Source organism: Arachis hypogaea, chromosome 2, assembly GCF_003086295.3.
Source record: "Arachis hypogaea cultivar Tifrunner chromosome 2, arahy.Tifrunner.gnm2.J5K5, whole genome shotgun sequence".
Taxonomy (NCBI): domain Eukaryota; kingdom Viridiplantae; phylum Streptophyta; class Magnoliopsida; order Fabales; family Fabaceae; genus Arachis; species Arachis hypogaea.
This window is the reverse complement of record NC_092037.1, coordinates 95267996-95293350: the sequence shown is the minus strand read 5'-3', so window position 1 is coordinate 95293350 and position 25355 is coordinate 95267996. Positions and strand designations below refer to the sequence as shown.

The 25355-nt window shown below is 31.3% G+C and overlaps 3 protein-coding genes across 4 annotated transcripts; all 3 read right to left on the bottom strand.

The window, feature by feature from the left end:
• Positions 1–2949: 2949 nt before the first annotated feature.
• On the bottom strand, positions 2950–9073 carry LOC112752777 (3-phosphoshikimate 1-carboxyvinyltransferase 2). The gene is made up of 8 exons (XM_025801569.3): positions 6753–9073; positions 5894–6138; positions 5444–5597; positions 4641–4855; positions 4449–4566; positions 4115–4325; positions 3610–3671; positions 2950–3359 (listed from the first exon to the last, which is right to left on the bottom strand). Exons 1-8 carry the CDS (start codon positions 7107–7109, stop codon positions 3141–3143), a joined length of 1581 nt encoding a protein of 526 aa, XP_025657354.1. The 5' UTR covers positions 7110–9073; the 3' UTR covers positions 2950–3140.
• A 150-nt stretch (positions 9074–9223) lies between these two features.
• On the bottom strand, positions 9224–13490 carry LOC112752761 (transketolase, chloroplastic). Its single transcript, XM_025801568.2, has 7 exons — positions 12869–13490; positions 12065–12155; positions 11868–11973; positions 11490–11772; positions 11091–11239; positions 10842–10995; positions 9224–10464 (listed from the first exon to the last, which is right to left on the bottom strand). Exons 1-7 carry the CDS (start codon positions 13340–13342, stop codon positions 9505–9507), a joined length of 2217 nt encoding a protein of 738 aa, XP_025657353.1. The 5' UTR covers positions 13343–13490; the 3' UTR covers positions 9224–9504.
• A 7826-nt stretch (positions 13491–21316) lies between these two features.
• On the bottom strand, positions 21317–24393 carry LOC112752745 (MDIS1-interacting receptor like kinase 2). 2 transcript variants are annotated; one of them, XM_025801567.2, is made up of 3 exons: positions 23904–24349; positions 21957–22880; positions 21380–21835 (listed from the first exon to the last, which is right to left on the bottom strand). In XM_025801567.2, exons 1-3 carry the CDS (start codon positions 24247–24249, stop codon positions 21474–21476), a joined length of 1632 nt encoding a protein of 543 aa, XP_025657352.1. In that variant the 5' UTR covers positions 24250–24349; the 3' UTR covers positions 21380–21473. The 2 variants fall into 2 exon arrangements, with proteins under 2 accessions (XP_029148836.1, XP_025657352.1); XM_029293003.2 differs by having other exon boundaries at positions 21317–21835; positions 21957–24393.
• Between the last annotated feature and the right edge of the window lie 962 nt (positions 24394–25355).

Below are 25355 nucleotides of genomic sequence, written 5' to 3'. Positions count from 1 at the left end.
GAGAGAAGGAAAATTGAAAAGAACTTTATCTAAAAAATAGTTGAATAAGTAAATAAAAGAAAAATATGTAAATAAACTATAATAAAGAGAAAATTATTAAGATGCTAATTTGACCAACTTTTTTCTCTTTCATTGCCTAATAACTTTTCTATCTTTATTCTTTATCCTTATTTTTTTTGTGACATCCTTATTTTCTTTTTAATGTCGACTATAAGTGTCTAATTTCTATGTATATAACTTAAATACCAAACTTTCAACAAATTTAAAATAACAATAAATTTATATATATATATATATATTAAATTATTAAATTTATTTATTTTTATAAAATAAAAAAGGTTTCTTGTTTTGGATTGAAATCCCCTGACAGCATAAAAGAGCAATGAGAACTCAGAATATGATGGAAGAAGAAAGAGTGGCGGTGGCACTGTTCTTAATTATTTATTAGTTTACTTTTCTCTTTTTAGGTAAGGGACATATTTGTGAAAGATTAAAAACTAATATGACAAATCAAACAGTATCCTTTGCCATGTGCAATTTGATTTTATATTATATATATAATAATGACAAAATGGAAAATAAAATAAAATAAGGCATGAGACACGGCCATGGGGTGATTTTTCATCATTGTCAATGAATTATCATGTGCATATTAAGCCTATAAGGTGGAATAATTTGTACACATTTTATTGTCAAAACCATAGATTTAGTTATTGTAAAATATTTAGTGCAGAATCACATGCATCTCTTAAAATACTCACCAATGTGGTTCTGCTATGAGAAATGTTAGTAATGAGATGGCCATGTGAGAAGGAGTTATGAACTTCACCTATATTAGATATGCAATAATTAATGTCTATTTTTTTATAATAATAATAATAATAATAATAATAATAATAATAATAATAATAATAATAATAATAATAATAATAATAATAATAATAATATTTTTTGGGGTCTGAAATAATTAATGATAAACATAATCAGATTGGAGAAAAATGAAGTTTTTTTTTTTCCTCCATAGACCTTGCTTTAGATTAGAGGCCAAACCAATTTTTTGTTTTTGTTTTGTAGAGGCCGAAGCCTACAATGAATCAGAAGTGAGTCCAAGTTTTATTGTAAGGAATTTCAATTCCACACTTGTAGGTTGGATTTATTTATTCTTTTTATTTCCTTTTCAATAAGAAAAGTGACTTTTGTTATTAAAAATTTATGTTTGTGTAACTTATTTGAATAAAATTTTAGGAGAAAATAGAAAAATCATCTTCCTAAGAATAAGTTTAAAGGCAACAACTTTTTTTTGGACTAAACTCTATTTTAGTCCTTGATGAAAATTTCTAAGCACAAATTAGCCTCTTGTTGTTACTATTTAAGAAAATAAACAAATTTATCCCTTCATATGAAAATATATTTAAATGGTAGAAAATGGTAATTTTAAAACCTTTTTTTCTTTTGACCGTTAACATAATTTTATTGATTAGAATTGAATTATTGAAGACCTAATAATCCCTGATTCTAAACTAATATCTAAGGTCCTGAGACAACTCCCTAAACCACTACTTGATGCCATACATGTTTGGGTTCTTGGAAGAGGTAAAGTTTAGGTTGGATAAACAGCTTAATTAAATTATTTTTAAAAAAATAACTTAAATAATAAATAATTATATTAAAAGTAGTTTATAAATGAGTTATTTTATATTTGAATTTTTAATTTTAAAAGTACTTATTTTATAGAAATATAATAAAAAGTAATAATATTATGAGAGAAGTCATTTTTTTAACTTCTTTATAATAAATTAATTAATTAATAAACCAAAAATTATATGAGATTGGATTCTGTTGTACTATCTTATCTCTTCTGTGCACTTTTTATTTTAGGATTAATGGGTTATCTTGTTTCTTTGTTCTAATTATAGTGGTAAAAACTGAACCAAATTAGTTGGTTCGATCGATAAATTGATGAATTGGACTATAAATCGGTTCGATTTGTTTTTTAGACCATATAAAATAAAAATCGATATAAACCGGTCAAATTTAATAAGAACCGATAGAAACCGGTCTAACCAGTTCGGTTGCCACTATATGGTGTTTTATAGCTACGCATCTCCACCTGTCAACCTATTAGCATGTGTTATTTTGGAGAAATTCAAAATGTTAAAACCAAAGTTCGAAAGTTGCAATTTAATTTTCAAAATTACACCAGACATTAATACTACTACTTTTCATAAGTCAAAAAGACAAAAACTCAAAAGTTATTTTAAAGCTTCCCAAATGGATCCTAAGTCAATTCTAAGCCTCTATTTTGGTATGGAAAGGAGGCCATAGGCCCAGGAAAGAAAAAAAGTATAACACAACAAAAAGTGGATTTTCATTGGGATTAACATTGTTTGGGTTGGGGTTGGGTTTCCCGGCCCTTACCCTTGACCAAAGAAAAAGTTCATCCCAAAATCCCTTGAAATCATTTTGAAAAGGTAATTCTCAAAAAAGCCCAACTAAGGAAAAAAACAGATTGAGAAAGACCAGACAAGGAAAATGGACATTGATAAAGATAACCTTAAGTCAACCCCAACCAAAAAAAAAAAATGATAAATCAACTAAATTAGATTGGTCTAATAGTTAATTCACTAGTTTGTTTAAATAAAAATAAATGACAAAAATTCAAATCCCATCTTATATATACAACAATCCATCAGCCAACAACAAACCCTTAAATAGAGCTCCAATTCTCGACGGATTTGTCTTTGGCCTGCCAAGCTAGAAAATACCGTGAAAAACTAAAAAAAAAATTCAAATAACCTTAAGCCATTGCTATGCATACAATAATTTATTAGCCAACGACAAATCTTTAATGGAGTTTCTATTCCCGACTGATTAGTCTTTAACCTGGTAAATTAGGAGATACTGTGAAAACTATTGAAAAAAAAAAAAAGATAACCTTAAGTCACTATAGAGAATCAAATTACATTATTTGATACAACAAAACAAATGACTCATTTCAATATTACAAATTGTTCTCAAGTCGTTACAAGGAAATAACTCAGAAATCAAAAGCAAGCCATAATAATCTCACTGCTTAGTGAGCATTTTATATTATATATATTTCTCTCTCTCCCTTCTCTACTAAAAATGTACAAGAATGTTTATTGCTTGGTGTACTTTGCAAGAACTTCAAAGTAATCAGGGAATGTTTTCCGGGTGCAACCAGGATCATTGATGGTTACCGGAACATCGCCACAAGCAGCAAGAGAAAATGCCATGGCCATTCTGTGGTCGTCGTACGTGTCGATCGCCGTGATGTTCAGTTTCTCGGGTGGCGTTATCACACAGTAATCAGGACCTTCTTCAACTGTTGCTCCTAGCTGAAATACCAACGACGGGACAATGAGATAAGAACTTCCCAATTGAGAGTTATATTTGCTTGAATTTTATATTGTCAATCAAATGTGTGTAAACTTTATTGATCAAATCCTTCTTTTACTAGGAATTTCAATGTTTGAACTTCTACTTTTATAGCTTGGTTTGGCTTCAAAATCATTTAGTTTCTCAATGAATTGTTAACTCATTTGGGGCATTCATTTTGTTAAAAAGCAGCAGCAAGACACTACTCACCTTCCTAAGTTCTGTGCAAATTGCTATCATTCTCTCTGTCTCCTTAACTCTCCAACTAGCCACTGAAAAGTAGAAGAAACATAAAGAATAAATCAGTGCCTGAGATGCAAACAAGTTTGCTTGAATGATATAGCAGAAGATAAAGCTCAAATGGATTATATAGCCAACGAGACAATGACTCGCGCTACCCCTTTTCGGATAAAACTACATACTTGCAATTTGTTAAAAAGATTTTAAATTAAATAAATAAACAAGCAAGGTGTATCTCCACACAAAGATTATTTCTAATTATACTGAACACATCACACAAGAACTATGTGAGTTAGAAAGGGGCTACAATAATTAAGAACCACGGATAAAGTTTTCAGAAAAACAAGTAAAATTTAGAAGACCATGGTTTTAAAGACATAGTGGCTAATCGAATTCCGATGTAATTAACCACAACAAAGAACTTTTTAAACAAACTAATAGACTACTAGAGCACAGACAAAGGAATAAACCATACCATCTCTTATGGCAGTGGGGCCATTAGCAAATAGCGCAACAACAGCAAGTGTCATGGCAACATCTGGCATCTTGTTCATATTGACATCAACGCCTTGCAAGACTTTTTGGCCTGAAGGATCTCGTGGTGGGCCAGTAACGGTGACACTGTTCTCTGTCCATGTAACTTTAGCTCCCATCTTTTCGAGAACTTCAGCAAATTTTACATCTCCCTTTAATAAAGATGGATCAAGTTAAGAGAAGCTCAGGGCATTTTAAGCGAAACGCAAAATGGCTCCACTGAAAAAGATAATCTGATCAGGATTCATGTCATAGAGTTCATTGGATTCACATACTTGTAAACTACTTGTGCCGCAGCCTACAACTGTGATAGTCCCACCGGTAACAGCTGCACCTGCGAGGAAGTAGCTGGCACTAGAAGCATCGCCTTCAACAAAAGCATTCCCAGGAGACCTGGTAGGAAACTTCCAATTATAGTCACAATAATTTAATTCTGAAATCTTTACAACTCAATAATAGAAACTTACTTGTACTTTTGACCTCCGTGGACCAAGAACCTATCCCAGTTACCACTGTGCTCCACATGGACTCCAAAGCGCTCCATCAGTTTCAAAGTCATATCAACATAGGGAACAGAAATCAGTTTATCGATAATCTCAATTTCAACATCACCAAGGGCCAAAGGAGCTGCCATGAGCAATGCAGTCAAGTATTGACTGCTAATTGATCCAGACAACTTCACCTGCAAATAAGATGAATAAAAGCATTTGAAAAGGATCAAATAAACACCGGTTACAACATTTTTCTTCAGAGAAGTTATAATTAAAATACCATATCTATGTAAAGTTATCGAACAGGGTTTGTAAGTAACTTTAGAAAATGAAGCAATCCCATTTCGAAGGACAGTCCATGACTCAGTTCTCAATTTGACTGAAAAATTATAAAAGTGATGGATAAAGTTTGATAAGAAAAATCCTCATCCAACATTCCTCTCACTATTTAATTCAAGAACCAATCAGTGGCTTGTAATTGTCATTCTAAAATAGAAGAAAGATCATTCAATTAGGGTTTGTCTGCCCCAACCAACTGTGAAGTTTGTTTAGCCAGAAGAAATTTTAACAATATAAATACAAATTGACGTCACAGGCCACTCCCTCACTAATTCTCAGTTAAAATTATCATGAAATAATAGTAGCAACTCTAGTGTAAACTGTTTCAACAATAACAGAGAATAACGTGGATGCCAGAAGGTATAATGAGTAAGGATAATAGACACATGCATTACACAACTGGCACATAATCTAATAAAATGCTAAGGCAAAAACCTTACCTTCCCCCCAGGAAGTCCTCCCTTCCCAACTACACGAACAGGTGGACAGTTTGTGCCAAGGGAACAATCAACATCTGCACCAAGCTGCTTGAGACCAGCCACCAAATCTCCAATAGGCCTCTCTCTCATTCGGGGCACCCCATCAAGTACATAGCTGAAAAAAACACAAATTGGTTAATTAGCAACTCAGACCAGTGATCATGACAGAAGAAAGTAGAGGTTAAGGTTGATCATCAGGGGTGCTCCTCAAAATTTGGTTGCTCAACCTTCGCATGCTTGTATAAATATTAAATGTAACTAAAAAGGCACCTTTTAAGTTTCGAAAGAAGGGGTTTGACTAATCTAAAAAGAATTGTCTAGATTATAATAGTAAAAAGGAAGAGTGCGTGCTGTATTGTTAGTTATACTACAAGTAATTCGAAGATTGTGAGGACTTATAATATGACAGACCTTGTGTTTCCACCTGCAGCAGTCACAGCTGCTGTCAAAGGACGCATTGCGGTACCAGCATTTCCAAGGAATAAAGTAACCTCCTCTTTAGACTCTCTACCAGTGGGAAACAACCCCCCACAGCCTTCCACGATTGCCCGTTTGGCATTTTTGTCATCTTCCACTCGTAGTCCAAGGGTCCTTAATGCACCGAGCATGTAATGAACATCCTCGCTATTCAACAAGTTGTCCACAACAGTTGTTCCCTGAATAAAAATAGCAGAAATAATGTCAACAAGACAACCATGAACGAATCAAAAGTTGTAAGAGCAATAAAATGAAACTGATCTTGAAACACCCGCTAACTTCATATGTTATTTTATTTTATTTCTAAAAACACTTTAATCAAACTTGAATAACCAACGACCATGTAGATATTCTTACATGCCAAATTTCAAAAAGTCTAAAACATAAATAAGTATATAATCCTGTTTCCTCTAAAGTATCTAGCAAATAACAATTGGATCACATAGTCAAATTACAATCAGCATTCTAATCATTAGCTACTTCATTAAAATATCAATCTTCTTCATGTCTTCATAGAAAAGGTACTTCATTTTCACAAGAATAATGACAATATTCAATATCATCAACAAATCAACTCTAGCTCCTAATCACAACTAATCACATTTCAGTCCACATTCCACATTTCTTATCATTGGGCATATTAATTTCATGTCCATCTATGCTGAATCAAGTGCTTCAATTTCATTAAAACCATAAAATTCAAAAATCAACAACATAAGCTCCAGCTTCCAATTACAGAACCAAAAAGCTCTCTTTTTTTCCCCTCAAAAATGAAATTAAATGAAATCTTCACCTCAGAGAGAGCAGCAAGAAGCAAAATTCGATTGGACAGAGACTTCGAGCCAGGCAATGTGATGGTTCCGGAGATTTCTTTGATAGGTTCCAGAACGATCTCCGGCGCCGTCGAAGGCTTCTCTGTAGCGGCAATAGATGCAGAAACCCTAACCACATTATTATTGCACCTACTCACCTCAAAATTTCCCAAAAAGACACCATTTTTGTGATTCAAGCTCACAGATTTTGAGGTGCCCCAAAGTTGTGACTTCAATGAAACTGAGTTTGCTGATTTGGGTATGTGGGAATTGTGAGTATGGCGAAGAAGAATCTGTGCGTTTTGAGGACCATTGTGGATTCTGGTCACTTGGGCCATCTCAAAATTCTATTAAGATTCAAACTTTATTCGATGCTCTGCAATAATCCTCAATCTCTTTTGTAAATGTGTTTTCTGAGTGCGAGTGAAACAAGTTATTTTGTGTTTTGCTTTTGGGGGGTTGGTGAAATGAGTGGTTGGTGGATTGACTCTAAATTATAAAAGTGACTTAAATTATTTTAGATATGCCAACCAAGATGCACATTTCTCACACGAAAAAAGGAAATTGAGACTGATTTGAGAAGTGCACCTACCAACAAAATTGGGTTTAGGTAGGTCCTTGGTTCTTACTTATTACAATTAGTAGTTAGGGTGGTAAATTGAGGAGAACATATTAGATAGCATTATAAGATTAACAAATTTTAATATTTTGGTAACAATGTTATCTATTTAAAAAGTTTGGATTTTTTTATATTTTTGTATACAATAAATATTTTAAAAATATCAAAATTTTCAACGAAATATTGTATATTTAACATCTTAAAAAATACTTTTAGGACACTTATTAATTAAATTCTTAATTTTAATACACTCTTAGGATTGAAAAAGTGTGAAATACTATTAGACATGAAATAGTGCATGTGAAGCAAACCATAAAATAGTTTTATATTATACATATATTAATCGGATTGCAAAAAAAGTCAAATTTGTAAAGAATTTATCTTTTCCGAGTAAATGCTTTTTATAGTTTTATTGATTGTAAATAAAAAATTATTTTACAATACCATTTTATATATATCAAAATTATATGATTATGTAATAAAATATTATCAAATCATGGACTTAATCTAGTAATTAGCTCAATCTCCCATCAATTACATGACTTGATTCAAAACTCGTAGTTTTCCTTCACCAACAAAATTATATCAACAACAATCTAAGTGATCCAAGTAATTTTGTATTTGAAAAAGACACAAATGTTCAATGGTGAAAATGAAACTAGTACCCAAAAATTATTTCTATAACGAATTGAGTAAGTTTATTTCTTTATTTATTTATGATAGAATGAGCTTACTCATACTAATTAACTTAGTTTACATATCTTCATCCTTACATATATTTTTAGTGTATATTTAGATAGTGATTATTTTTAAAGACTGGAACTGAGACCGAAAGATTCAAAGAATTTTAATTTTGAAAACACAAAATTTCAGTTATTTTAATTAAAAAAAACGGAGACGCAAAGGAATTGAAATTTCTAAAATTTTAATTTTTTTTAATAACTAAATATATTTTAATAAATATTCTTATTTTATATCTATATTTATCTTAAACTAAATCTAATACTAAAATATAACGTAATCCTGTGTACATTAAATCAAATATAATACAGAGATTTAATTTAGTCTCAATTTTTTAATTTCTGTTTTAAATACAACTTAATGTTTGTTTTAAAAACAATTATCATCATTCATTTTAAATTTTTAATATATAAAATATTTAAAAATTACAAAAAAGAATTAAAAAAACTTTATGAGTATATACGAATGTTTTCAATTCAATATTAAATATGCTCTAAAGTATTTTAGCATTTATATATTAGAAAGGTGCACACGAATCTGTTCGAAGAAGGGGTTGGTGAGAAGGGAAAGGTTGGTGGAATGGACTAAAGAGAAGCAGAAAGCAAGGCAGCCAAACACTATCTCTGTCTCACCAAACCAGTGGGATATTTACTGTTTAAGCTTTGGAATATTCTTTAAAAATATAGAAAAAATTTATTGCCTAAAAAGGTCTCTTTTCTCAGGATGAAAAAGAAAATATTTCCAAGGAGTTATATTAAAATGGTAAATTAATTTAAAATTATAACCAAAGCAATTCTCCCAAAACTAAATTATAATTCGATCATCTAAATTATAGACTATTTTTTTTCTTTTTCTATTTTTCTCTTAAAAGGAAAAGCAACACAAGAAAAAGACTTAATTCTCATGTTATATAATATATACGAGTGCCAATATATGGTAGATTCTGAAATGTTCTTCTATCAAATCATGGATTTGTTTTCTTTTTTTCCTATAGCAATCCTATAGCAGCACAACTACAGGATGGTATTTCTGTAAGTTATGTTCCTTTACTTAGTATAGAGCGGTGTAGATATTATACGTTGAAACGCCAAATCAGATGAACCACCATGAATGTTATTCAATAAGAATCACTGATTTTGACCGTGTGGCAAATGCATAACTTAACTGTTCAAAGTGTTATTACAAGTTCATAAAACTTCCATCTCCTGCTTTGATCTAAGAAACTCAAATGAGAATCACAAGCAACTGTAACCTAATCTATTCCTTATTCAAGTGAAGGAATGCCCTTTAAACATGCCTCATGCAAATTCCCCTCTCAATGTAAACTTCAACTCAAACCAAGGCAAAAACAAAAATAAAGAAACTAATACATCTTAGATAAGTGATTTTGCTGCAGCAATAACAGCTTCCTTTGTGATGCCAAACTCTTTGTATATTTTTCCTGCCGGAGCGCTAGCTCCGAATCGATCAATGCCTATTGCTTTTCCTTTGCTTCCAATGATTCTCTCCCACCCAAATGTTGATCCTGCCTCAATGCTAACTCTAGCTGAAACAGCAGCAGGGAGAACACTCTCCTTGTATGCCTCCGATTGCTCGTTGAAAAGTTCCCATGAAACGAACGAAACGACTCTAACGGCCTTACCTTCCTTTCTGAGATCATCAGCAGCCTTGGCAGCAATCTCCAATTCGGAACCGGTTCCAATCAAAATGACATCAGGCTTATTGCCTGTTGAGTTGTCTGAGATGGTGTATCCACCCTTTCCAACTCCTTCAATAGAAGTTCCAGGAAGATTGGGCAACTTTTGCCTAGAAAGGGCGAGGATAGAGGGTCTCTTCCTGTTAAGCACGGCAACTTTGTATGATCCGGCAGTTTCATTACCATCAGCAGGACGAAGCATCAAAACATTAGGCATCGCCCGGAAGCTTGCCAGGTGCTCAATAGGTTGGTGGGTCGGCCCATCCTCTCCAAGTCCTATTGAATCATGGGTCATCACATAAATAACACCAGCCTGAGACAGGGCAGAAAGCCTTATGGCAGCTCTCATGTAGTCGGTGAAAACAAAGAAAGTTGCGCAGTAAGGAATCAGGCCAGGGCTGTGTAGAGCAATGCCGTTGCTGATTGCTCCCATGCCATGTTCTCTGACGCCAAATCTAATATTACGCTCAGCAGGAGTGTCCTTTTGGAAGTTCCCAAACATTTTCAATAAGGTCATGTTGGAAGATGCAAGATCCGCACTACCACCAAGCAGACCGGGAAGAACCTTTGCAAGGGCATTAAGGTTGTGCTGAGAGAGATTTCTGGTGGCATCACCTGGGGTCTCAGGGGTGTATGTCTGAAATCAAATTGGAAGGGTGACAAGCATCAATGTTATGGACATCAACAGCCAAATTCCGTTACTTAGATATTTGAATAATAGTTTTAAGATCATAAACACCAGTGTCCGTTAAAATTTAAATAACAAAATATCATATTTAAAACCAAGATACTCATAGAAATCAGATTCATGACACATCAAGGGTGTGTTTTTCCAATTTCTGAAGATAATAATTCAGCAACTAAAATCATCTATAAAATTGAAAAAGTTGAAAACTGATTTTATTTGTTTATTTCACTAAAAAAGATTTTCTAGCAAATTAAGCTGGAACATATGCACCCTAAACCTTATTAAAGATCCTGAACACCACTAGAAGTAGTTTAGAGTTAACTCACTGGAAGTGCTTTCTCCCATCCAGCAGGAAATTCTCCATTGATAATACACTTCAGTTCTGCAGCCTCCTCCTTGTATTTCTTCTCATATTCGGCAAACTTTTTATTCCACTCGGCTTCAAGTGCAGCACCCTCAGGGATGTGGCGACTCCAGTGCCTGGTAACACAGGCAAACGATTCTTGTTCAGTACCATATAAATATCAACTGTAAAAAAAGGAAAGAGAGAAATATTTAAAGCCTATTATCCATACTTTTTGACATCCTCAGGCACATGGAAAGGCTCATGTGCCCATCCAAGGTTCTGCCTTGTAGCCTCAACTTCTTTGGCACCCAATGCACTTCCGTGCACACTGTAGGAGTTAGCCTTGTTAGGAGAACCATAACCAATTGTGGTCGTGACCTGTGAAATGGGTAAAACCGGAAAAAGACTAATCAATAAAACTGTTAAAAACCACTTATCTACAAAGTACACAGACATTAATTTCACATTTACCAAGTTCAGCATGTTAGGAAATTATTTAAAATAATCAAATCAATATTTTTTTGTAAAGAGAAAAACCTCAATATCAGTTGACTGTAAGGCAGATTTTGCTTGTTATTATAATTATATACTAGAAATCTAGGTCCAACGTTAGCCATATTAAACCAACCTTGATTAGTGTGGGTCTGTCTTTCACAGCCTTTGCCTCCTTGATGGCAGCACGAATTTCATCATAACCATTGTTTCCATTCTTTACCCAAATAACATGCCATCCAAGTCCCTCAAAACGTCTATCAACACTCTCAGTGAAAGCAATTTCAGTGTTACCGTCAATAGAAATGTGATTGTCATCATAGAATGCTATTAGCTTCCCTAATCCCCAGTGGCCAGCAAGTGAGCATGCTTCATTTGCGATTCCCTCCATCTGGCAACCATCACCCAATATAGCATACCTTCATGAAATAACTAATGCCATTAACAAAATGCCACAGCCACACAATCTCAAAATTTTTAGAAGTGGAAGAAGTGAGGATTAAGGGTATTTTACGTGTAATGATCAACAATCTCATTGTCAGGCTTATTAAATCTCGCAGCCAAGTGCTTCTCTGCGAGGGCCAAACCCACAGCATTGGCAATACCCTGACCAAGAGGACCTGGACAAAATACAAGAATAGATAGGTAAATTAAACATACTGAAAAGCCAAATTAGAGTCAGCTAGTATATAAACTCAAATTATATCTAACCTGTTGTAACTTCAATTCCAGGTGTCTCGAAATTCTCAGGGTGTCCGGGAGTCCTGCTTTCCCACTGACGGAATTGCTTCAAATCCTCCTCCTAAAAATTAAACCCCATGAAAGCTCACCGTTAATATCCAACCATAATTAAGCCAAACAATAGGCCACCCTTGTATTGAACAAAACAAAAAGAAAGAACACTGCTTGTTCAACAATGAGTCCAAATGAATTTCCATCGACACCAAGCTAAACAACACACCAGGAAAGAAACAGACACACATAAATAATTAAACTAAAAAAACAATCATAAACAACAAATATCAACTAAGAATTTTCTCACAAGGTGGGGTCAGCAAAGGGGATTGAAAAGTAGTAGTCTTCTCTATCCCAAACTAAATTCCTTCTCAATGAAGCTGTCACTATTATTCTCAGTCTACCTCTAACAAAAATGACACAAAACTCCAAAAAGACCACCTTCAATTGTGACACTCCCTACATGGTTGTATCACCTTACTTCATGTTCGACAGTAACATACTCAAATCATAGTAACCGAACTGAAAATTATGCAAACCAAAACCTTGCACGCAGATCCATTCAACACAGATCATAAAATATAAAAAAAAAAACATTCAGATCAAAAGCACCAGACAAAAGGGTGAAAACTCAGATAGAGATTCCAATAACGAAAAGTTAAAAAAGTAAGATAAAATACACAAAGCAACAAACTTTGCAACAGATCCAAACAAACCAACATGAAAATTTCAAACCTTTCAAGTTTCAACAAAACACAAACACACAACGATGGCACTAACCTTGACGCTATCATAGCCAGCAAGGTGAAGCAACGCATACTGAAGCATGCAACCATGTCCAGCGGAGAGAACAAAGCGATCACGGTTGAACCATTTCGGATTCTTCGGGTTGTACCTCATAACCTCGTCATAGAGCACGTGACCCATCGGGGCGCAACCCATGGGAAGACCCGGGTGACCCGAATTCGCTTTCTCAACGGCATCGATTGCGAGGAACCGGATCGTGTTGACCGACTTCTCAACGATGGCGGGGTCGGCGGCTGTGCGGTCGACGGTATCGACGGCGGAGGAGGAGGAAGCGGAGACCTTGAGGGCGGAGATTGGGGGGATGCGGCGGAGGGAGATTGCGGGCTGGGTCGGGTTAGATGAGGCAGTTGGGCGGAGGCCGGAAAATGAGGGGAGGGAAGAGCGGCGGGATGAGGAGGCGGGACGGGAGAGGATGGATTGGGAGACGGAGAGAGAGGAAGATGCCATGGTTGGTGGTTGGTGTGCGAGTATGAGAGAGTGAGATAGAGAAAGAGAGAAGAAGAAGAAGAAGGTGGCGATGGTGAAGGGTCCATGTTTGGGTTTTGTAGAGAGAGAGAGATGGATCGTTGAAGTTGTCGCCCACACCGGACTATTGCACTGTTCCTTTAGAGAGAGAAAATCTTAATTAAATAATAAATTATTATTTTTCGATTTCACAAAGATAACAAAATAATAATAATAATAATAATAATAATAATAATAATAATAATAATAATAATAATAATAATAATATATTTGGATGCAGAAAGGAATAATCAATTCAATCAATGAAAACGGTTTCTAAAAAATATATATAAAATAAACCAAAATATACCCAAAATTTGGCACTTATTTTCAATTAGGATTTATTAGTAGTTTTTTTTTTTAAATCATTTTGAAATATTGAATATTTGTTTCAAATTATTAAATATAAAAGTAAATATTTTTCAAAAATTTAATATTTTAACGAAAAACAATCGAATTAAAATTTTATTTAATATGAAAGTTCAATTAAAACTTTTAACTTGTAAAAATTTAATTAAACATTCATTCAGTAAAATTATAAAAAATAATGAGAATAAAAAAAATTATTATTATTTTAATAGAAATTTTTTTATATTTTATTTTTTTAGTATTTGAATATAATTAAAATCAATTATGATCAATTAACATAATTTATAGGGCTGGCAATGAGTAGGATACGGTAGGATTTGGACCCTACCCTAATATTATCCGCGGGTTGAAAATTTTATTAAAACTCTATCCTACCATACCTTATAAAATTTTGAGAATCTCTCAACCCTAACCCTACCCACACCATAAACTTTTAAACCCTACCTTATCCGCAGAAATATCAAATTTTTTTCAAAGTAAATATAAAATTCAATTATTTCAAATTTTATACATATTAATAACATAAAAAATTAAAAACTAATGCTCTAAATTACCTAAATTAACTAATTAGTTTAGTGGTTGTTCACTTATGGTAAGTTATTACATAAAATAGGTTGTGAGTTCAACTCTCACTTCCTCTACTATATACCAAATTTTTATAAAATATGTATTATATATGAGGTGCGTGTAGGATACCCTACCCTATCCTATCCTAGCACGTGATAAGATTATAATTATAATTTTAAATTATTTTTTTAAAATTAATTTAAATTGTAATAATTTGATTAATAAATAAGTAACATGTTATGCATTGTTTATTTTTTAATCTAGTGTTAATTAGATTAATTCTAAAATAGTTATTAATCGATATTAATAATTTACTTTTTCAATAAATCAAACATATATACTGAATGTGACTATAAATAATCTAGTAATAGTTAAAACTACCAACAAATTTTGATATTAAGCTGAGAGAACAAAATCAAGATTAAAAACCGCTTAGAAATGAATTACTTAAATAATATTTAATCTGTTATAGTCCTTAGACACGTGTAGATTAGAGTTATTCTTGTAACCACGACTAACTGAAACAACATCATAAGTTCGAACATTTAGAATTCATGCAACTTCAGACCATCCCCTTGATATGATGTTACAATATTTTACCTCATTTACCGAATTGTAAAATTATAATTTTAATTTTATCACGTGCATGGTCACTATTAACTATTAACTGTTAATATGCATATTCGAACATTTATTATCATATTATATCATATATTTATAATATAAATGGGTCACCATTAAGTAGTAATTTGTCACTAATAAAATTATTGTATAATGAATGAGAATCAGAATTGTATTATATAATTAAAATTAATAGAATTTGTGCAAATAAATTCGGTAAAATAAAATTTACTACCCCTTTGTTGGACGCTTACACATCCATGTAGTTAGAACCCGAATCAGTAAATACAACTCGATGTGGCATTTCATGGATGTGGTGCATTGTAAACGATTACGGTAAAAGACAATCGCACTAGAACAGTAGACGAAAAGAATAAATTGTAGTAATATCAATTATTAAATTATTAAAAGAATAATATAATAGAATAAGTATATAAAAAGTACCAAAAATACTTATAAATTGTACCTTAAAGTGATCAACTTCGATAAAAAATGAAAAATACATTCTTATTCTATGAAAAAGTAAAAAAATAATAAATTAAAAAAATGAGTTAGTTCTCAGATCTAGGTTCATAAACCACAAAAAAAAACTATATATAGTCTTTATTAAAATAAAAATAATTATATAATTTAATTATTATTAAGTAAATTCTTTATTATTTACATTATACATCATATATTTATTTTGTTAAAATTATAAGATTTTATCATATCATCATTAAAATCATAGATTTTATCGTGATTAGAATAACCTATGTCATTATTATTATTATTATTATTATTATTATTATTATTATTATTAAAAAGACTTATAAGTATAGAATAATCCGAATAATCCGTGCATTAAGAAGAATTTTATCATGATTAGAATAATCCGAGTCATTAACATATTATTATCATATTATATCATATATTTATAATATAAATGGGTCATCATTAATGTAGTAACTTGCCACTAATAAAATTAGTACATAATGAATGAGAATCAGAATTGTATAATATAATTAAAATAATTAAAATATTTTTAATTGATAATTAATTTAATAATACATTAAATATTAATTTTATATAATTATAAAAAGATATTTTTTAAATTAGTATAATTATACATTATTTATTAAATACTTATTGTAATATAATTATAATAAAGATATTTTTATAAAATAAATTTAGAAGAGAAAATAGTAAATTCATTTTGGTGGGAAAAAAATTCACGAGGAGATGACACCTCACCTTCATTGGTTGGAGAAAAAACTCAATTTTAGTATATTAAGTAGATAGATTAATATAATTAAAATGATTAAAATATTTTTAATTGATAATTAATTTAATAATAAATTAAATATTGATTTTATATAATTATAATAAAGATATTTTTTAAATTAGTATAATTATACATTATTCATTAAATGCTTATTGTAATATAATTATAATAAAGATGTTTTTATAAAATAAATTTAGAAGAGAAAATAGTAAATTCATTTTGGAGGGAAAAAATTAACGAGGAGATGACACTTCACCTTCATTAGTTGGGAAAAAAATTCAATTTTATTTTGATTCTCTTAGCACCTATAAATAGCCTTAGATAATTTGAAGACACTTAATAATACACAAATCATTTCTCCTTTATTATAGAATATTACGTCTTTATTATTTGGATTCTCTTAGCACCTATAAATATCCTTCTATATTGTATTATTCCAGACAACTTGAATACACTGAATAATACACAAATCATTTCTCCCGTTTAGTCTCTTGTTTCTAATATGGTATTAGAGCCATGACATCCTAAAAGATATGTTATTTTTCTTGCCGTAAAATGACCGTAGTTTTTGCATGTCTTTTTTTCTATGTCATTTTTTCTTACCTTTTGTCACTGGTGCGATACTTTTTCACCTCACCGACTAGCCTATTTTCTTTGTCTTGTGTTTTCCCGAGTCCAATGATCAAACACCATTGTCATCCGCTGCTTACCTATTCTCATGAAGAAATCATATAGTTTTCAATCTTTTTCGGCAGTTTCGTCTGTATTCTCTCGTCGTGGTAGTTCCGTATGCGTTTCGTCTGTGTTTCTTTAAAGCAGTTTCGTCTACGTTTTCTCGTGACAGTTCCATCTTTATTATAGGATATTACGTCTTTATTATTTCGATTCTCTTAGTACCTATAAATACCCTTATATATTGTATTATTCCAGACAACTTGAATAGAAAATTTCAATATACTCAATAATACACAAATTTTTTATCCAATTTAGTCTCTTATTTCTAACACATAATATCTTTTTAAATGTCTCATAATAATTTCTCGAATATTATTTTGATAATTAATTTTAAGATATTTTTTTTTTGCAATGATATCTAATATTGAAGGTAATAATTAACTTTTATTTTTGTTGTTGATTATCATCTAAATATAACTATTATTTTTAAATTTTTAGTTCAATAATACGAAAAAAAAAAACATATTTGACTACAGAAAATTTAAATATTAACTAAACGGTATAACATACTAAAATTATATTGATACGCAAAAATAATTATTTAACAAAATTAATCAAACATTAATTAGGAGCTAACTCGGTAACCCTTTAATTTGTTCATGTATGTTCTTTGTCATTGAACCACCAAATTTTTCATTCTCTTTTCTCTTCTCCCTCTACCTCCACCATCATATATATCATTTTCGTCTCTTTCATGTTTCTAACTTTTTGTTGGTATCGAATTAGTTTCAACCCATTATAATTAGTTTTGTCGCATCCATATTTTATTATAATTAAAAATGCCAAAATGGTCATCTATACTAACGAGTGATTGTGCTTATATTTTATTGAAATGTATTAATTGATATGGGTCTTGTTTATGGCCAATTCTCTGGTGCTGTAATTTTGGTGCCGAAATTGTCGAAGTTATTTTTTATGGTAAGTTTTAAATATTAAAAATAATTTACTTTTATATTTTTTAATTTAAATATTAAATTTTATCTTATTTTAATAAGTTAGACAAATATATATAGACACCATAACATGCACCCTTGTTTATATCCTAAACTAAAATAAAGTCAGATTTATTAAAGATATATAAAGATTTATTAAAGATCCAATTTTATTTATTTAAATATATAATTAGTTTTTATAAAAAATTTTTCTATCACTATTCCATCTACACAGGAAGATTTTAACAAACTTTCAAAATTAAAAAAATGATTATCCATTATATTCTTTAAATATATTCAAATCCCAATCTAATAAAAACTTACTTAAAACTTTTGCTAACTCACATTCAGATCTAAACTCAATTCAGTTTTAAATAACCTTTGAAACAGGTCTTATTAATAATACCACAAGTAAGAAATGTTAATATTTTTTATTTTTGAAATACATTGAATGTAATGGCAATATATTAAAATGATCAATTTTTAAATTTAATTCTTCTAATCATATCATGGAGTTGGTGGCAATTTGGACGTTTGTGTTTGGTGCATGTTGGGGTTTGGGGAAGAAAAGCCATATAAAAAATGATTGTTGATAATATACTATTTAAACAAATATTTTTAAAAAATGCCATATAAATATATTTTCTATAAGTAATATCACTTATATAGTTATTATGAGTGAATATATGTGTGTGATTATATGGTGGAATAGTTAAATTTGACCACGGAAACTAGATGCTGCCCAATTATTTTGTCTTAATACCAAAAATACCCTTCAGATGCATCATTATTATCGTCACCAATACATGCGCGTATTAACCTATTCCTCTTCTTCTATTCATTTCTCTATTTTTACAAGGTTACAACAATGTTTATGGAAGCATGCACGTGGCAACTGCCATTGTTGTTGGTAAAGAAGGTTGGTCAATATCAGGAATGTAAGTAGTTACTTTGAATTTAAGATTTGTAATTTGTTGACATCATAAAACTTTGTTGGTTGGTCGTTGAAATGCAAGTGTACATGTCATTCAAAAAATTCAATGTTTTTGAAACTAGCTTGTCAAATCAAGTGAAAGGTGTTACTACAAAAATTGCAAGGATATAACTTTCCTTATCGTTGCAAAGAAAAAAAGTTAGATAAATACTGAAGTATATATTATCATATTAAGTAAAATATTTTACTCTATAAATTATTGTTTACAAGTCATGTAGGCATAAATATTTATTTAAACAATAATGTTTCAATGTATATCATCAGTTAATCAATTAGTACATACTTAATAGTTAATACACATAATTAATGTAGAACAAATTATGTATGCTGCTTTTACATTAAAATAATCTTTGCCGCACATCGATTATGAGAATCACAAGGGTCATACAACTACCTTTCAATTTAGTACAAAGTTATTAGTGTATTGATTCGTTGTATGGGTGCGTATTTGAGAGGAAAAAATATTAATAATATATATGAGCTCGTATTAATCATAGAATACAGTGTAATAATGTATTATATATTGGTTTCTAGCTAATAAACAATTCAATTCTTGCAGCCTCCTTATAAGAATAGCAATGGAATTTTGTGGGTCGGTATTCTTTTAGTTTTTGTGAAAAAAAAAACATATTTATATAGGTATTAATAGAATTTTTTTAAAAATAATATATCAATATATTTTGATTGAAAATTTAGAATTAATAATTTATTTATCGTAAAAATATAAAATATAAAATAAAAAAGTAAATTAAAAAGAATAAGAATTCATCTATACCAATCCAAACATATAAGAATTTTATTAATTGCTAATCACACCTGATAATACAGCAGGGAAAGTAGAACAAAAACAAAAAGCAAGAACATCACTAATTCAACTTTGGCTTCTATTTTATGTTAATCTTGTAATAATTTTGGTGCAAAGGAATATATTCTAGACAGTGCTTGACGTTTTGGAATTGAATATAAAAAGGACAGAGGTTTTTAATTCGCCAATAATAAAGAGAGACAGACTTTGGACCAACCTTTAATTCTTGACCATGAATAACTTTTTTTTTTTTTTTTAATTGGTACTCTGAAGAAGTTCTCATTTGCGCTAACTTCATGCTGATATAAGCACTTATAAATTTCATTTCCATGAGAAAATGACTTTATAGAACACTGATCCTTGAATTGAATTCTTTTCTTTACATAACACTTTTGTGTAGGTCAATATTATAATATTATCCAAAATATGTCCCTTCTTTTCAAGGCCAAGGTTGAACCAAAACCACTCCTTATGAAAGTAAAAAAACCGACATAAATATAACTGAGATAACAAATTAGTTTAAATGAACAAAAATTAGCCATCAGGGACATGCATAGATGTCTTGTTCCATCAATTGTTTTCCTTTCTACATAAGAAATGCTTTCATTTTTATTCTAAGGATTTATCTATCTTATCAAGGCACATTTTATAATTTTATATTGAAAAATGTATGAAAAGTTACTTTTTCACTAACTTCAATAAAATATTTTTAATAATATTTTAAAAAAATATATTTAAAATACATGTTAATAAGATTGATCTTTATTTAATAAAAATATAAATCAAACTATTATTATACTCGGTAGAATTTTATTTTATTTTTAAAAAATTTTATATAAAAATAAATAGAGTATATCTATCATAAAATATATAATATTCTTTTTTGTTTATTCTTCATATCTAATGCATGCCTTTTTATGCTGAGATAATAAGGAAATAAATTGTATTTGTTACACAAGGATATCCTTTATAGAGTAAGAATTTCTTACATTTATAATAATCTCTTTCCATGTTGAACATAAGGACAAAATAAATAAAAAATGACTTCTTCACTTCCATGCTACATCACACCAAGTAGGCAAGTAACATAGGAAAACTAAAAGGGGATAAGTACAATCTAGTTATTTTGTCCTCAAATCACAACATGGAATAAACAAAACTAATGAGAGAATTCGAAGGTCGTGTTTTAGACTCTTTTCTTAAGTCTCACATCACCTTGATATCTTTGCAACTTGAAGTAGAATTGCTCAGAGAATATGGTGCTGATGCTGATTTAAGGTGATGAATTAACGGATGAACTAATATCTGTCATAGAAAGTTTTTTGGTTTTTCACCGTATTTTCAGTTCTGCAGGTAAATAACTAATTCGTTGCGAATCGGAATTTCATTTAAGAGTTTGTTGTTGTCTAATGGATTACTGCATGCTCGTTGTCTAATGAATTTCTGCATACACATTATGCGATTCGAAAGTCCGATACTTACTTAAGCAGACTAGTAAACTAATCACCAGATCAACTCGTCGTTGAACACAATTAAAGCGAGATATGAAAGCTAAAAGTATTATCCATTCCAAAGGTTCAATTTATATGAACCTTCACTGTGCTTGGTTTTCACTTAACAACATAACCAGTTTAAGAAATTATGCTTCCATTCAACAAGTTGTAATTTAAAACTAGGAGAAAACAAGTGCGGATAGGAAATGGAGTAGACCCTGTTAATCATTCATCTTAAAACTAACAAACATGCCTAAGATTACATCCTTTAATGTCAAATTTTCATGATTTAAGTTATAGCTCTTGAGCCATCAATTGATGGATCGAAATTTCAAAGAAAGATAATGGCAGTGGTGACTGTCCGGAACTAGAAAGTTGTTGAGACACTTGTAACATTGATGGTCTTGAATTTGGTTTAGAATGCAAACATGCTAGTGCTATTGTAACCACAAGAGCTATGTCTTGAGCATCTTTCTGACTATGAGGTAGACGAATTCGTGAATCTAACAGATCTTTCAACAACATGTTTTGTGGAGAAGTGTCGAATAAAGATGAGATTAGCTCTCTCGGATGCCTTCCCATCAATGTTTCCAGTGCCACTACTCCAAAACTATAAACATCACATTTTTCTGTCACAGTCCATGAATATGCAAGCTCTGCAATGGATCAAGAAACCAAGGTAGTAGTAGTAAGTGAACATAACTTCTGATAACAATAATCAATAGTCAAATTTATGTATGGTATAGTATAGGAAAGAAAAGAAAAGAAAAACTATACCTGGGGCAACATAGCCATATGTTCCAACTCCAAAGGTTTGATTTGAGGAATCAGGATCAATAAATCGAGCTAGACCGAAGTCTGAGACAACTGCATCAAGCTGTGAATTCAACAAAACATTGCTACTTGTCACATCTCGATGAACAATTGGAGGAATACAATCATGGTGCATGTAAGACAATGCATTCGCCATTGCCTTAATGATATTCACCCTCTTTCTCCAATTCAACTCCCCAACTTCCTTAATATTGTTCAAGACATGAAATAAGCTGCCTCTTTCCATGTATTCATAAACCAAAAACTTGCATTGATTGTGAAGGCAAAAGCCATGAAGTTTCAGAATATTTCTATGACGGATTTCTGTTAACATCTTCACTTCGTTCCGGAAGCTTTCATTGAAGGATATGTTTTGAGATTCGCTTTGATGAAGTTTCTTCAATGCAACAACTTTTCCACTTGGTAATTGTGCTCTATAAACACTACCATATGCCCCAGTACCAATACAGTACTGGAAGTCAAAGTTATTTGTTGCTTCAATGATGTCTTGGAATGCAATTCTACCATCATAGTTCCATATACATAACAAGTCTCCATTTTTGGCTTGTCTTTGTTCAATTTTGGTTTTATTGGTAGACAGAGTAAAATACAATATGAACAGACAAATGATAAGGAGGATGCAAGTAACAGGAAGAATAATTACAATGAGGTGTTTAGCCTTGTTGGTTTTTTGGACTTGAGAAGAACAAGAAGGGAAATTAGGAGTGTTACCAATTAGTGATTCTTTATGGAAAACTTTAAAACCTTCTGAACACTTAAAGAAATTGAATGACAAGTTTATATGAAGTAAATTTGCAAGTTCAATTGGTAAGCTACCTGAGAGATGGTTGTAGCTAAGATCCAAACTTGCTAATATACGACCTATATCTGTTTGTGACCAAGAAGCATTATCACTAACAAGCAAAGAAGGTACTTTACCACTCAGAAAATTGTGACTAATATCAAGGATGTTAACAAAACCAATTTGGACAGGAATGCTTCCACTTAGCTTGTTATTGCTTAAATTAACTCTTGCTAGGAAACAATTTACTATAGGAGATGGGATAAATCCTTCTAGCTTGTTATTGGAAAGGTCTACATCACAAAGCCTAATGGAATTCCTCATCTCAAATGGTATATGCCCAACTAATTGATTGGTTGAAAGATGCAGAGAAGACAAGGGTAACTTGAACAGTTCAGATGGTATAACACCAGATATCTTATTGTGAGAAAGATACAAGGTAGTTAGGCTAACCAAATTCTGAAATTCAGAAGGTATAGAACTATTTATTTGATTGAATTCTATATATAACTCGTGTAAGAAAATTAAAGCTCCGACTTGAGAAGGAATTGGACCAAAAAAAGAGTTACATGAAAGATTTAATACTTCTAGTGCTTCTAAACTCCCTATCTCTGGTGGTATTTGTCCTTCTATTTGGTTTGAATCAAGGTAGAAATAAGATAAATTTCCCAATTGATATAGAGTTAAAGGGATTGAACCTGAGAGTTTATTATTTGAGAGAGAGAGTTTTCGTAAACTCTTTAAATTCCCAAGATTTTGAGGTATGTGACCTTCGATTTGGTTTGAAGCAAGTGAGAGAGAAGTCAAGTTTCCCAATCGGCCTAAACTAGAAGGGATTGTACCATTGATCAAATTATTTGAGAGATGTAGTTCTTGTAAGTCTCTTAAATTCCCTAACTGTTGTGGTATTGGACCTTCGATTCGGTTTGAAGCAAGCGAAAGAAAGGTTAGATTCTCGAATTCACCCAACTCAGAAGGAATGGTTCCACAAAGAGAATTGAAGGAAACATCAAGAACTATGAGTTGAGTAAGACTTGCAAATGATTTTGGAAGCTCACCATGAAGATTATTATAAGACAGATCAAGAGTGACAAGTTTCGAAAGAGTACCTATCTCGGGAGGGATGATTCCGGTGAGTTGCATTCGAGGTAGATACAGAGTGACTAAATTGGAAAATGCAGTGAGATTCAAGTTCTGAAGTTTCAATGATGATGGAGGAAGGTTGAAAGGCCAGTAGTGTGCAGCAATGTCTGTAACACTTCCAGCTTCATTACATGTGATTGCAGTCCAATTACAATGGTTTGAGATCTTCTGATAATCACTTCCCCACCAACCACTCTTCACCAAAGAATAACGTTCCTCATTGGTGGAAGCCATAGCAGGGAACAACACATAAGAAGTAGCACATAATGTTAGCACTGCTACTTTCAGTAAATCGAAAGTATACTTGGTCATTATTGATTTTAGTTAGAATGGTTCAGCAATGGTATTGGCATTGGCATTGGCTTTGCCATTGATATAATTATATGCGAGTGGTCAATGCCATGAAGTTTCGGATTTTTTTTCATGGAAATAACATGGCAAGTTCTTCATTCTGACAAAGTCACCATGGGTCATACCATAATTTAGAGAGTCACGAGTTGTATTTGAAAATATTTAAATGTTTTTTTTACTCAAATTTATAATTAAATTCTTATCATTTTAAAGTTTTCAATTAAATTTTTATACTTTTTAGTTAGATTTTTGTCGTGTAAAAACTGTTAGAGTTAATAGAATATTTCTCTCCAAAGGACTAAATTCCTAAAATTAAACCTTTTCTCGATTTTTGTTAACTTTCATATTTTTAATATGGTAAAAATCTAATTACAAAATTTAAAACCGTATAATGATTAAATTGAAAGTTTTTAAATTATAGAAATTTAATTACAAATTTGATAAAATTATAAAAATTGACAAAGTTATTCAAACTAATTCTAAACCCTAAACTTTTAAAGTTAATTCTAATAATATAAAAATACAATTGATGGTTTCAGTGGCTAAGAGAAGTGGGGTTAAATCTTAGCCCCATATTTACTTGATTACACTTTCTAGTCTTTGAGGAGACTTTTCTATTTTTGTCTCGTCTTTAGCCACGAGACTTTTCTATTTTGTCTCGTCACTTGGCACGAGATATTTTTGATTTTATCTCCTGAACAGTAGAAACAGAAATGGAGTAGCAGAGAAAGAAGATTACACCCAGATATATCCTGGTTCAGCTGCTAAGTGCAATGCAGCCTACATCCAGTCTCCATCACAACTATGATAGAATTTCACTATAATCATCCTGATTACAAATTTTAAAGTGCTAACCCAACTTACAAGGGGATTCCTACAGAATCATGAAACACAACATAGATGAACAAAGAAACTCTAAAACATATATGACTTTTTCTTTTAATTTTGCACTCTCTGCCTTTTTCCGCTCTATGGCTTTTTCATACAAACCCCACTGTTTGCCTTTTCCATGAGACTCAAGACATGACAAAATTAAACAGAAAAATACAAAACAGAATACATTGAAG